This window comes from Melopsittacus undulatus, chromosome Z (genome assembly GCF_012275295.1).
Source record: "Melopsittacus undulatus isolate bMelUnd1 chromosome Z, bMelUnd1.mat.Z, whole genome shotgun sequence".
Lineage (NCBI taxonomy): Eukaryota > Metazoa > Chordata > Aves > Psittaciformes > Psittaculidae > Melopsittacus > Melopsittacus undulatus.
This window is the reverse complement of record NC_047557.1, coordinates 17,849,595-17,865,095: the sequence shown is the minus strand read 5'-3', so window position 1 is coordinate 17,865,095 and position 15,501 is coordinate 17,849,595. Positions and strand designations below refer to the sequence as shown.

General features: G+C 36.5%; 1 protein-coding gene across 1 annotated transcript in view; it reads right to left on the bottom strand.

Annotated features, from left to right (window-relative positions):
- Nucleotides 1–15,501, bottom strand: part of ITGA1 (integrin subunit alpha 1) — a 76,302-nt gene that overhangs the window by 19,169 nt on the left and 41,632 nt on the right. Inside the window, 11 exon segments of the mRNA XM_031051669.2 lie at nucleotides 558–688; nucleotides 1,103–1,357; nucleotides 2,799–2,942; nucleotides 3,446–3,460; nucleotides 3,462–3,589; nucleotides 4,765–4,909; nucleotides 6,107–6,180; nucleotides 11,140–11,203; nucleotides 11,205–11,306; nucleotides 13,275–13,425; nucleotides 15,140–15,288. Of these exon segments, the coding sequence (XP_030907529.2) occupies nucleotides 558–688; nucleotides 1,103–1,357; nucleotides 2,799–2,942; nucleotides 3,446–3,460; nucleotides 3,462–3,589; nucleotides 4,765–4,909; nucleotides 6,107–6,180; nucleotides 11,140–11,203; nucleotides 11,205–11,306; nucleotides 13,275–13,425; nucleotides 15,140–15,288 (1,358 nt within the window).

Genomic DNA, 15,501 nt, shown 5'->3' with positions numbered 1-15,501 from the left:
AAATATCTTTCTATTTTCCTATCTCCTGCATCAGGAGAGCAGAGTAGAGGGGGAGAATCACCTCCCTTGACCTGCTGGTCATGCTCCTTTTGATGCAGCCCAGGATATGGTTGGCTTTCTGGGCTGTGAGTGCACATTGCTGGATCATGGTGAACTTCTTGTCAGACAGTACTTCCAAGTCTTTGAACCTGTCCTTGATATTGCTAATAAGATAATATGTAATACAGCATGAAAAAGAAAAAAACTTGGATTTTACTTCTTTTAGTTGATGCTATAAGTGGAATCAGTTTCTGTTTTGAATATGGCCTAGTAGAACAAGGTCATACTAGGCTAACAAGATTTCTAAAACATTCCTGTATTTATTACTGTTATCCATTATGCTTTATACTTTTTCCTCCAGAGACACATGAAAAGACAAAGATTCACAGCCAGTGTCAAAACATGAGATGAAACCAGTACCCTCACAACAGTCCAAACAGCAGTGCATGCAAGTTACACAGATCTCCCAAGACAAAACGGTTATTTTCTGGCCTGACGGCTGCTGTGAGTATCCGTACCAGAAGAGGGCAGCCCCACCAAGGCCTCCAATGGTAACATCAATCAGTCCATCATCGTTTAAATCCATTTCTCCATGCACAGACTGGCCAAAAAATTTAACTTTTTCCCCATCTCCACCTGATGCAATACGCTGTGAAAAGCATTAAGAGGTTTATGCAGTGTATATTGAGGAATTTTATGAGAACATTCAAGATGCACTTGTTGGAAGTTTGATGGCTTTTAGATTCTTAAAATATGTTACATTTTCTTTACAATACCCCTAAAATAGTTACATGGTGATGAAAACACTGTAAATTTTAAGAATTGCAAAATATTTACTTTTCTGGCTGTACAGAACATTTCATAAGGTTTCTAATAAAAACAAGCAAATATATTTTCTAACAGAGTGAAATTCAGTTAAATCAGTGGCAGTTCAGAAGTACAGACCTTTTCAAAAAACAAGCTGTTATGACTGGCCAAGTCTTAGTTTGGCACTAGGTTGGGAAGGCATAGGAAAACAGAATTTATGTTACAGCAGCTGCCAATCTAAAGTTTGATTTCATACCTGCGAATATTTTTTACTGATTGTGTTGCCACTGCCATGATAAATATAAACAGCTCCCCGATGATCATCTTCTAACGGAGAACCTATTACAATGTCATTATATCCATCAAGATTGAGATCTTTCACTGCAGCAATTGCAGTCCCGAAGCGCGCACCACAAGGCTCATTCTTAAGAACTTTGCAGGTGTCCTGTTTTAGTGGCGAACAGCATGTTTGCTTTACAGGTTCAAGACTCATCTGGTATTCAAACTTTGTCTGTGAAAGAGCAGATTTAAAGTTTGTGGATTTCCATCAACATTTTAGCAATGCAGGTTTTTAAGAGATCCTGTCTGGAAGACAAATTGATGAACTAAATGAAACAATTACACCCTATTTCTAGTGATTGAGTGCACTGTGAAAATTGTGATTCTGTAAATATAATTCAAATATTCTTTCTGAGAAGCAGGTGGGAAAGACATTCTTGCTCTCTTTCTGCATCTAGGTGCTTGTATGTACTTCTTGAAGTTAGTGGTTAGCAAGAAAGCACAGTATCATAATATTTGGTTGTCATTGCAAGTAGACCATTTTAAGACAGTGTAAAGAATTTTTCTTAAGGCATTCTCTTAATCTGAGAAGTTAGCCAAGTTTCTGATGAAACACAGACGGCAATACTGTTATTCCAGAACAAAACCCAGCATTTATCTTATACAGACTGAATTCTGTCCTCAGTAGGCATATACTCCATAGCCTAACTTATATATCCTTCTGGTCCCATGTGCACACTAGACTAAAACCATATAGACAGTATGCTATGTAACCAATTTTTCCAAGAGATGGGTCCAATGAGTTCCATGTTAAGAGATTAGCAGCAGCAAGCAGTTGCTGCATCTCCTTTATTTGGAGATGGATAAAAGAAAACACAGGAAAAACAAATTTCAAACCTCACATTACTGGAGGACATGGAATTCTTGTTTTCTTGCCAACCCTATTCACCAGCAATTTGTTGTTAGCAACATGCATGTAGAAACTGGAAGAGTTTCCTTGTCAAAAAGATCCAGCCTCCTCAGGTCGTTTTCTTGCAATAGCATTTTAGGAGGCCACCATTGCTAGGGCCATATTTTGATAACTGTTATAACAATATACAATGGCTCCAATTTAAAAGAAGAATAAAGAAGGAAAAGTATGTATTGGAAGCGAGACTTATCAAATGAAGAAGCTGTGGTGTAGTTGACATATTCCTCAGTCTAGTTGTGACATGCTTAAAAGCTGTTGAAATATATGTTTATCTCTAGGTTGGTAAGCAATTCACAAGGATACTAAAGCACACTTTTAGTATGGATGAGCCCTACAGTTCCCTAATCTGTGAAAGCAAAAAGAAAATATGATAGAAAACTAATTCTATAAACTTCTGTCTATGCTGTATTGCAGCTTACAGGATGTCTTATCTATGTGTATAGTTATGCTGTTATATGTTATATAGTTACATATATATACGCTGTATAGAGTTATATGTTACATGCTCATTATCTATATATACAGTCTGTTAAAAAAAAAAGGTGAGAAAACAAGACTTTGAGAAGAAAGTTTTCAAAATCAATCTGTGCAATATTTTCAATTGCAGAATCATGTGTTGCTGATTTCAACAGCTCATCTTGCCCAGCTTAAATGATCATATATCTTTAAAATAAGGATATGAGACAATAAGGAGCATCCTTACCTTGTTCAGACTATAAACATATACTTTCCCTTGCTCCTCTTTCTCAGTTCCCATATACATAGGAGCTCCAACAAGAAGAAGGTCTGTAAATGAGTCTCTATTGATGTCGATTGTTGTAAGAACACCCCCAAAGTATGACCCAATCTGTGAGAAAATATAAAGTATAAATCAGAGTCAGTAATGTCATGCAACATTGCCTATTCAGAGACCGGTTCTACAATTGCTTATGACTTTGCCAAATGAAAACCATTCAGGCAGAAATCTTCTTTGTCACTTAGAATATTTTATTTGGTCTGTTTGTTGTTGAAGCTTGTTTTCTGTTTTAGGTTTTGTCAGATTTTTTAATTTAAGAATGGTCCATTCAACTTTCAACTCTCTTGAGTTTGGAAGGTACAAATGGTGTCTTCTCCATGCTAAGGGGCATAGGACTTCTTCTCTCAATGGGAAAATTTCCAAGAGCCTTTGACTGCTGTATAGTCCACTTTCCATTACTTATTATACCTGAATATCTACCTAAACTTTCCTTCTAATCTTGCTTACAACTCACAGTTTCAATTACTCTTCTGGTGCAGAGTTCTTATTTGAAATCATAGTACCTACTTCTCATGCCATATTCCACTGGTAGTTAATCATGAATACATACTTACCTGTTCTCCATTTAAACCTCTGAAGTACTTGTACCTCTCTTCCCTCCATTTTATAAATGATAACTTGGCCAGTGTGATTGTATCGTGGCTGTCCTGCTATGTACAGCACGCCTCCAGGTGTCAGTGCTGAATTCACAGTATATCCTAGGAAGCAGAATTCAAGATGCAGTACACACAAAATGCATGTGTGCATCAGAAATAACTTCTGATTAATAATTTAAGTGTTATTGTACAACTAGATGTTTAACCCTAAATATTCTAGAGAGTAATAGCAGAGTTTGTCAAAGGGCTGGATATGCATTTGCCTACAGTCTTAGTCATGAGCACAGCTGTTACTGAATCTGTTCGCAGATTGGTGAGTCATGTTCATTTTGCCATCCTCACACAGTGTAAGGAATATAATGGTACTTATAAATAACTCCTGGGTAGCTGATTGACAAGCTACTTTCAAAGAACAGCTGACGTCATCTCACTGGCAAAACTAATGTTGTCATCCCAATGTGATCCTGAGAGGCATTTTGAACCTAGGTCTGTTTAATATTAACAATAATTTAACAATTTGGGTGAAGAAAGACTTAAAAAAATTGCATATCAATCAAAACAGTGTCAGGGTTGCAAGTATTATAGAGGACAGGATCTAGATTTAAAATTATTTTACTGAATTGAGATATGAAAATCCCAGCTAATCACATTCTGCAAAGAAGAAAAGTAGAGTGCTTGGGGGAAAAAAAAAATAAATATTCTAGTATTGACTCTTCATCAGCGAAAATGTGACCTAAATGAGACAGCAGAGTGAACAGAACCATGAGGTGTAGAAAGCAAGCCCTACAGGAGAGAGCAGGCCCACCAGTGCTTTTTCGCAGAAAAGGATGAGAGGAAAACAAAAGCTTGCCAATTGTTAAAAAAAGATAGTGGTAAATTGTTATTCTTGTCCATTGAGTGACAGAAATTAGCTTAAATTTAAACGAAGATTTAGACTTAATATTGTATATATTTTTTACAATATCAAGGCATAGAAAAATTTTACAAGAATACTAGAGGAATCTGTGAAATCTCTGAACAGATTAGACATGTCTATTGGGGAAAATACAGATATACATAGGTATGTAAGTGTTTGAGCTATTTTTTTATTGTAGAAGGAGCAATTATTTATTTTTTAAGAACAAGAAAATCATGCAGTAGACATGTTTAGACATTAGAAATCTTCCCAGACTCCTAGAATCTAAGATATTAAGCTGTAAGACACTTTCTGAATGAGACTTGGGACAGGTCTTGTAGCACTTGTTGAAAAGTGTTATAAGATGGGCTATTTCTCTTACCTAGATAGGCTGCAAGGGGTTCATTTTTTTCTGAGCGCCTGTCACGAAAAGTGTCATTAGTTGGCATTGAGATATCACTGTCCTTCACCATGATCACTGTGCCATTCCAGTCATATGCTCCAACTGCTCCAAGCATGATCCAATCCTTATGCAGAGAAAAACAAAAAGCTATGTGACCTATCTTTAAGGCATTCATTAATCATGATGCTTACATCTGGGTAATGTTTCTTGCATACCCACTTTTTTTGCTCTGTTTTTTTCTGTTATAGTATGGCTACTACAATCATAGTATGTCTTGTACTTTTTGTTAAAAATGCACCCAACTTAAAAGGGTCATTCAGGACATTCAGGGAAAGCAGCAGAAAGAAATGTAGCTCCTTTGCCTTTATCCCATCGTTCCAAGACAAACAGAAAGGCAAAGGGATATAGCAAAGCTAATGAGAGAATACATTCCCCAATCAAATTTTCAGAAACTTGAACTCTGTTGGATCTCTGAGTCTTGCATATTATGCAGGAGTCTTTTGTCCATGAGAAATGGTTTGCTGACATTTCTTGCATAAAGATATGAATGTAGTCTTCTAGATAAGGCAAACTTCACTGACCTCATATCTCCCAAGACAACAAAGACTGAAGAGGGGTGCTGAAATGAGCTTCTGATGACAGCAGGTCAGTTGTTTGTGAACTTTAAGAATATGCTCTACCAAACAGATAGTCTTATAAATAATCCTCATAGTCCCTAACAGGATAATACCTGTTTCTAAGGCATGATACACCATCTGGAGCATTATGTGTAATGTAGTGCAGTGAGTAAAAATGAACAGGGAGTATTTCTGCAATAATATATTTATATTAAATCACACCAAGGTATTTTTATTCTTTTTTTTTCCCCAGTGATATGTTGAGCTCTATACAAAGACATTATGAATATATATGTCAATTTATCCCAGATTTCTTAGCATTTATTCAGTTCCATTCAGTTATCCTCCTTCTGTGCTCTTTTTCATTGTCAGTGCTTTTTGTGTCTTTAAAGCTTAACTCCTAACAGTTCTTTTCATCTTATGTTAAATTTTAATTTCATTCATGTACACTGAGTAGATCATCGGTGTGAATGGATACTTGTTGATTTTCAAGAATAAATAAAATACTTAGGAAGTGATTTTCTGCTAATACAAGTTCCAAGGTTTTTTTGCATCCCAGTTTAATAAATATTTACCCCCTAAGAAATGAGGTAAACAGCACACAGGACTGTAAAAAGAATTCTGAAACACTCATCCAAATTCATGCCATCATCAACAAAAATCTGCTTTGTAAAAGAACTTGTATTTTCAAACAGTTTGTTTACCTGAGAGTAATGAGCACTGAAACCAGCTTGAGACATCTCCATTTCAAAAGAGGAGGCTTGCTGGTCTGTTGTTGCTATAAAACAGAAAAAAAAAAGTTTTCAAAAATAAATTCGTTTCAATCTGGAAAAGTATCTGAATAGTGTAATAAATATGCTTATTTGATAGTAAAGGATAGCATAATTAACTAGAACATTTGGTGAATACAGTTTGCCATAAATTTTTGTAACAAATACAAAAATTAAGATGTGTTAACTGCTACCATTAAGTACAAAGGTTTCCATTTCAAGATCATGTCTCAGAACTAGTCCAACAAATATTTCTAAGCTAAAACTGAACAGATTTGACCTCAGGCTGATGGCAAATATATTTGGAATGTTTGATTAATACGGTTAAGCCATTTTCCACTTGAGCTAAGTGAACAATAAAACAACAGCCATGTAGCCCTGGCCTTGTATTCAAGCAACCAAAAATTTGTAGGCAGCTGGAGGAACTTTAAATGAAAACACTTGATGTTTGTATGAACCTTCACAAAAATAACATAGGAAAATCTCAGCTGTTCCAGATTCATAAGGCTCAGGAAATGGTTTGGGAACTATAATCCTGAACAGAAAGTTACATGAAAATCTTCCCGATTCTCTTTGACTAAAAAGGGTATCAGTTGATTTAGTATCAGTTTGTGTCTTGTCAGCTAGTCATATGCTAGTTATTAGACTCTGATGGGCTGCTTTTCTCCCAAGTACACTGAAGTATCATCAGGAAAGAGGAAAGTCTGCCCCTTCCTCTACTTAAAGCAGTACTCAAGGACACTATATTGCCACTTTAAGTGGACAAGTAAGGTAACAAGATCCTTCATATTGATTCCTCCTTGAGAGCAAGATGTGGCAACAGGCTGTATGGTACAGGAAGAGTTCACAATCTGCCACCAGCTAAGTGCTGAGATGAACCTCCAATTGTGTGAATGAAACTGAGGCATAGGGAGCCATGACTGCATGAATTTCAGGCATCTGAACTATTAAATAACACTGAACTTTTGATACTCAGCAACTAAACCGCAGAGGTTGCTCCCCGGGACACAATGTCTTTGCTAATTGCTTCGATTTATAGCCAGTCATAGGAAGGAGACATGATCTCAGACACAAAATGTTTTACACACAAATATGGGCCATCATGTTTCACAATTTGCAAGGTCTGAAAAAGTCCCTTTTAGCCATAAAACTCTTAAGTTTCACGTTTGCTGATGAGCAATATTTTCATACAGTAAAGGATGTTCCTTGGTGAGCTGAGAAAGACAGGACTCTCACAGTCCAAGGCAGAGGACAATGCCAGTACTGTTGATGTGTGCAGCTTTGAATGCTGCTTAGATAGTGGTCCTCAGTCTAACTTTCCATTGAGTTTCAAACTGCCAAGCATCCTACAAAGGATATTTTGTGAAAAAACATTTGTGCCTGCCTATGGGTTGGTTAAAACATAAAATGCTGTTAAATCCAGAAGTCCATGCCATGAAACACAGACGCATATTGAAAAGCTTATGTGTAAAAATTTACTGGCTGTCAAGTATGGGCTTTCATTGGATTTCATTTTTCAATTCTCTCTAGATTTTACTTTGCAATTTAAAGGCCAAAACCAAAAAGAAAACAAGAAATCCAAGAAAAAAAATCCAAACGTGCTACTATACTAGCACGAGGCTATTTAGATTGAGAATTTAAACAGACTTAGACGCAGAATTTAAAAAATCAAGGTTCCTGTGATCACCATGTTATGCACATAAGTTAATTCAGCTGCAATGTATGGGGTTTAACTAATCTTTTCCACACAGCACACATTCAATAAGTTGGATTGTCACCAGAAGCTGGGTATAACAGAACTAATCTGCTTTTCTCCCCTGCCACAAAAATAGAATCATAGAATCATAGAATAGTTATGGTTGGAAAGGACCTTAAGATCATCTAGTTTCAACCCCCCTGCCATGGGCACGGACACCTCACACTAAACCATATCACCCAAGCCTTCATCCAAACTGGTCTTGAACACTGCCAGGGATGGAGCATTCACATCTTCCCTGGGTAACCCATTCCAGTACCTCACCACCCTAACAGTAAAGAATTTCTTCCTTATACCCAATCTAAACCCCTGCTGTTTAAGTTTCAACCCGTTACCCCTTGTCCTATCACTACAGTCCCTAATGAATAGTCCCTCACCAGCATCCCTGTAGGCCCCCTTCAGATACTGGAAAGCTGCTCTGAGGTCTCCACGCAGCCTTCTCTTCTCCAGACTTAACAGCCCCAACTTTCTCAGCCTGTCTTCATATGGGAGGTGCTCTAGTCCCCTGATCATCCTCGTGGCCCTCCTCTGGACTTGTTCTAACAGTTTCATGTCTTCTTTATGTTAAGGGCATCAGAACTGCACACAGTACTCCAAGTGAGGTCTGACGAGAATAGAGTAGAGGGGCAGGATCACCTCCTTTGACCTGCTTGTCACTCTTCGTTTGATGCAGCCCACAATACAGTTGGCTTTCTGGGCTGTAAGCTGGCTCATGTTCATTTTCTCATTGACTAACACCCCCAAGCCCTTCTCTGCAGGGCTGCACTGAATTTCCTTTTTGCCCAACCTGTAGCTGTGCCTGGGATTGCTCCCACCCAGGTGTAGGACCTTGCACTTGTCATGGTTAAACTTAGTTAAATGGTTAAACATGGTTAAATACATCCATGGACACAGTCTAGTATAGCAAATCTAGAATAGCTACTGCAATGCTTTGTGAGGGGACAGGAAACTGTGCCAGAAACTGACACAGAAACATCTCAACCTTGGAAACTGAGATGGAGTAATCAAGGAGCAACTTGACTAGCTAAAACTTGCTATGCTTTGACAAAAAGCCAAGATCTCATTCTCAATTTCTATTCTGACTCCCTTGCAGCCAGATTATGTGATCTCTAGGACTTTTACAGGTGGAGGAGGCAACATTTCTTGTCTTACATCACAGGTGTCTATATACAGAAATCTTGGCACATCTCTGAGTTCCTACTGAAAGTCTGGAAATCAAGAAACCTTTTGGGAGTGGTGAAATTCCCTAGCTTGTCTCTTCAGTGTGGATAACAATGATTTTCCAAACTTTTCATTTCAAATATACAATTTTTGTAATACAAACAAGTTTGTATTAAATAAAAATTGAAAGTAAGTAAAATATATAAAGGTGCAAATATCCAAACAGTTTATAATAGGTTTATGGTAAAAAATTAGAATATCCAAGAAGTACATATTTGTTACTAAATCTTTTGAAGAAAATGAAAGTTGAATTCAAAGAGTACTGCAAAACTGGTTGATACTTCAAGAGGTACAATATGCTTAAAGTAACAAAACACTGAAGGACATGATGATAAGGATTAGTCATCTCAAGAGTGGACTGTCATAGAAACAGACAACATTCATACAACTTAAACATTTATACAATTTAAAGTTAGTTTTGCCACCATCAACATAACTACATTTGTTCGTATATTTTATTAAGCTTCAGAACTTCTTTTACCGTTCAAATGTTTTGTAATTTTTTCATGTGATTAGCAGGATCAATGACTAAAGGCAATGAAATGATTAGGGGTCACGATATAAAGCATTCCCCTCCACCAAGGATTTCAAGACAGCACAACTTACTCCACTATTTGGAGGCTAGGGTTTTGTGTGACAGACAGGCTCTACCTAATGGCTACTGACTGCTAAAAGAGACAAGGTGGATTCTGCCAAAGTGAGACCCACCTCTTCCACTGGCATACAAGTATTGAGCTATGGCATGAAAACTTGACTTTGAGCACACAGATGTCCATAAACTGTCATGACCAGCAGCTGATTAACTTTCTATTCTATATCCTTTATATTTAATAGCTGTAACTAACATTTTATTTTACTAATGAAAGTGATTTTTTTTTTCATTTTTTCTGGAAGTACAAAGCACAAATTGAAGACTAAGTTTTCAATTTCTGTTTGAACATTAGTTTTTTCCACTGGAAGTAAACAAAGATTAACAGAAAAGTCCCCTAGTCAATGAACTTTGAAGTACTCAGTGAGTTTAAGTAGGCTAAACTTTGGGCTTCAGAGATACTAAATTCTCCTCAAATTAATTTATTTCATAAGTGAGGAAACAAAACCCTCCAGAAATAAAAGATAAAAACATATAAACTGGAAGAAATATCTAGTACTAATCTGCTGAAAATAATAATAGTTGATCAAGCTAAATTATACACTAAAAAAATAGCTAAATATGTCTGAGAAATATAGCTCCAATAAAAATGAAAAACAAAACACTTCAAAATACTCTCTCATATTTGTACTACCTCTTGAAATTCAAGCCAACATTATTTTTTATGTCAGCTGTAAACTACACTATTCCAGCTACCTGAAGAGTTGAGATGTTGAAAAAAAAAAGAAGTCCAAATTGATGGGTGTCTTTCTTTGCATGCCATGAATCCCTCAGAGATAGCCAGAAGAGCTCTTGAATCAAACAGAGATTTGGAAAACATTGCTTAATTTGAATGGAGAATGTAAGCAAAATTATGAGAGAATGACTTTTCTGTGCTAAAATCTGAGTGTCATGAATATTTCCAAAAGAAAAATATATCTTATCAACTACACATACCAAGTCTGTATTAGCTTATATGGCAAAGTAATATGCTGTAACTAACAACTGACCAAAAAGACAACCTGAAAGTATAAGCAGATGAACATACAATCAAGATATTGTCTGGCAATGCTTTTTATCTAAGGGATGGGAACTGCATGTTTACCCCAGCAAAACCAGCGACGCTTAGTTACCCTTTTAAGCTATTGTCTCCATAGGCTTTAACCCATCTGAATATATTTTACATCATCATCTATGGGCTTGATGTTAATTGCAAAATATTCTTATGATCAGCATGAAAAAATTACTGCACAACACATTTTATACAGCACAATACATTGCAAAGGAAGATAAAAGCAGATGGTCTCCTATTTGCCTCAGTTATAATGCTGCTATGAAGTAGAATTCTAAATAATTGCATACCTTCTAGGGCAAATATTCTCTCTCCAAGTGCTTCAACAATAGTTACAAGAGCTAATTCATCTGAAAACATTGAAGAAATGCTTTTCTGTAGGCTTACTGGCAATTGATTTTATTTCCTCTACAAATTTCTCAGTACTTAAATTTCCTCTGCTGTAGCTGCCAAGAATCTAAAGAGAATTAATAAAAAAGGAGTCAAGAAAACATTTTATAACCTGTTTTAACTTCTTTTAAGAAATAGATACCTTTAAGGCAGGTTGTTAGAGAATACTGGGAAATCATATCTAATCTTTATTTGCTCTGTTAAAACCTCCCTTAAACTGATTTCAAAACCATTCTTTTGCAATAAGAACACAACTGTATGAGGGCTCAGCTTTTTTTCTGAGAATATAATCAATAACAAACAAAGCAACTGCATAACATCTGCAATTTTCAACTGTCCTTTTTTACTTTCTTCACAAAATTTGAATGATTTATTTTACAATTCTATGATTTGTTGAAGCAGGCCTTAATTTAGGAAAAAAACAACACAACAATCCCCAAAATAAAACACAACTGCACTGGCTTCTGTATAAATACCAACAGTTCTCCTCACAACTTGGTATATAAGCAATTAATGACAAGTTAATAAGGTACAGAATAATTATTTTTTTGGTGTGCAGATTTTTACTATGAATCCTATATAACAGTTGAGTTCAGTATGAATAACACTATCACACTATGAAATTTCATACTTGATTTTTAGTTTTAACACCACTGCTGTAAAGATTCAGGATGCTTCAGAACAAAATGACTCACTTCTTCAATTCCCAGACCAAGAAGTACTGTTAAGAGGAAAAAGTGCTCTATACACTTCAGTTACCTAGAGGAAAAAAGGAAAAAAAGCTCCCATGTTTGGAGCTGGACAGCTGTCCAACTGGACACCAGAGGAATTCAAATTTGGTTCTAAACAAGGCTTTTATTGCTAAAAATTACTGCAGCTTCAAGGACAATTTTATTTAAAGATATCTAGCTTTATGAAGGAAATAATTGAAAATCTATGTGCTGCTGTATTCAACTTTTTATTTATGTCTTTCCTTAAATTTAAGACGGTATCTTCTTGAAGTTGCATGTTTCCACACCATCTCATTGTATCAAAACAATGAAAGACAGGAACAGAGAAGCAACAATCCCAAATATCTTCAAAATTAATGAGAGAAAGATTGAGAATAGAATACTCAAACACAGCACAAAGGGTATGTAGGGTTTAAACGAAATCATAGAATCATAGACTCATAGAATAGTTTGGTTTGGAAAGGACCTTAAGGTCATCTAGTTCCAACCCCTCTGTCATGGGCAGGGATGCTTCACATCAAACCATGTCATCCAAGGCTCTGTCTAACCTGGCCTTGAACACTGCCAGGGATGGAGCATTTATCACTTCTTCAGGCAACCCATTCCAGTGCCTCATCACTCTCAAAGTAAAAACTTCTTCCTTATATCTAATCTGAGCTCCCCCTGTGTAAGATTAAACCCATTACCCCTTGTCATATCACTACAATCCCTGATGAAAAATCCCTCTCCAGGATCTTTGTAGGCCCCTTCAGATACTGGAAGGCTGCTATGAGGTCTCCATGCAGCCTTCTCTTCTCTAGGCTGAACAGCTTCGACATGTTCCTCTCATTCAGCTGCTAAGTTTGCTCAACATAGAAATGACAACTTCAGAATGCCAGCACACAGAAGAGCTGTAATAAACGTAGTTTTTGTTGATGGTTTACATTTGTCTTTTTTCTTTTAAAGTAGGTAAAGCGTTCATAGAAATTGCTCAGAAGATTTGAACTAATACATTCTATTCAGTATTGCTCTTAACAAAAAAGATTTGATTTTATAGTGCCCCTCAAACTCTTTCTGCATTTCTTCACACACATACAGACCTGCCATCACCAGGAAGACAGATAGATTGATTTTTCTTATGTGCTATAAAATCAGAAAGCAAATTTTTAATGTTTTTTTTCTTTTTTTCAGCCTCTTTTTCTTCCTCTCTGAAATGATTGTATTTCCATAAAGATTCTATGAAATGAACTTTTCAAACAGAAATTATATTTGGAAGATGAAACATACTTTTAAGATTCTGCATTTTCCCATTAAATTTTACTTACAGCAATAGCAAATCTCTGAATGTTTTCATCTTCACATCATCAATCACTTCTTTTAATCTGTAGTTTGTCGTGTGATTCCCCATCAGTCACAATAACCATTACTTTTTGTACTCCTCTTCTTGCACCATGAGCCTCAGTAAAAGCCTCTTTTCTAAAGGGAGCATAAAGTGTTTGGGGAAAGGCAATGTCAGCATTTAGCACATGCATCATGTTTGCATAGTCAACCATTAACTAAAGCACTCTATATTAATTAAGGAGCAGGAAAAGGAGATTAATGTTAACCATGAACAAATACAAACAGTTGGAACTTAGAGGACAGTTCACAGCCAAAGAGTTTCCCAATCATTCATTCATTATTCATTTATTTGAGAGTGGAAAATACAATGTGGGACTGAAAATGCTTCCCTTCTCCAGAAAAAATCTGGCACCTTAAACCAGCTTTTGGCGGCTTAAAAAAAAGACCTAACGAACATCCCCCATCCTAAAACCCACATACCCCCTCTCCCCAGACCTATTTCCACCCTACAGCAGCTCTTCAGGTGGTCGAAGTATTTATTGAGCTACCAGCACACCTCTTCGCATTTACAATAAAACTCATTGTTTGTAGAAGTAGGTTTCAGGTAAGCACTGGTAGGTTGGGATGACTGGTTGAATACTATGGCTGCAGATAAGCAGATACTGAAGTTTTGGGCAGCTGCTGAGCCCCCAGACTCTGCCAAGGACCCAAAAAGGCAAGGGTGAATTAGGGCTCTGGAAGAGAAGGAAGGAAGCAGGTCTTCCTCTTTTTAGTAAAATACCACAGAACTCTCAGACTGGCCACACGAGTGAAAGCTGAGATGTCCCACTGAAGATAGCCAAAAGTGGATGCTTAGAGAGACTGCAAGAACAGAAGAAGCTTTTCCTGATAGTTTCTGTATATAGAAGTCTGCAGCAGTTTGTGGTGCACAGGGACTTTCTGAACCACATGTGGTTTCTGAGTATTTGGCAATTCTCTTTTGAATTCTCTCTCTGAAAAAACTTTTCAGACTATCCCAAGCTTCTGCTTGTTTCTGAGGAAATCATTACTGGTGAATATGCAAGAATTTCACTGGATTCAGACATCATCTGAACAAAACTTTACTCAGATAATCAAATAGCTTATCAAAAGGGTGCGGTATATTTCACTAAATGGTTGTTTAGAAACGACTAATGCAATCTTTTACAGAAGTAAAGCTGTGGTGCCAGAAAAAAACAGTAGAAAACAAAAAAGATACAACACTGTACAGTTTGAATGTGTTAAGAGATTTTTCATTTACTGTCTATTTTACAAAATTCAGTCTTAATTTTTCTCATAAAGGAAGCATTTCTAAATAATGCTATTGTTACAACAGATCTTCAAACTACCAGTGATCCAGAAGCTTCAAAGACTTCAGATATAAAATTCATTGGCTTTCTGAAAAGTGCTCAAAGCCTGTACTAATCTTAACTTTAGCAAGAAGACAATTCAACACTAAAAAAATTTTTTTTTCACATTTTCCCTGAAAACTTTATTTTTTTTAATCCTTCTACACATATAGTTCCTACCTGTTCTGTGTGGACATAAAAGATTGTCAGCTCTTTGCTTAGGACTACAACCTTGCTCCTTGTATCTTTTCTTTCTCTATTTCTCCATTCATAAAACAGTTGCCCTTCCAGGGTGCCATATACAACTGTTCTAGATGCCAGACAGGGTCTGTTTATCCACCCTCCTCTTAAATTTTATTTGTCCAGCTAAAATAAAGTCAGAAGTCAGCCACATCATATTTTTAATTTATAAAATTAGAACTGTCACCATATCTACTTACGTTTGTTTCTGCCATATGCAGGACAACATTTTGTAAGCGTACCTTGCCGTATCGATCCCCAGGGCTGTCATAGTTTGTGTACCACCCCGCTGGCGTATTCTTGTGGCTGCAGCCATCACATCTTCTGTTGATGAGTATGTATTCAGGAAAAATTCATGGACTACAGTCTGTCCGTACTGAACAACTCCAACCTGAAACACACAGTTCATATTGAAAATCAACTACCCTTAGAGAAAACATCTGTATCTCCTGCAGTGGCGTAAATGTTCCTCTGTACCTACAAAAGAATTTAAATCTGTAAGTTTTCATCAGTATGAAACACCAATAAGCATTTGATAAAGTCTCGCTAGAGAACTGAATCTCATGGAACATTTTGAAGTTTCTAAATTGTTTTATTAAACACA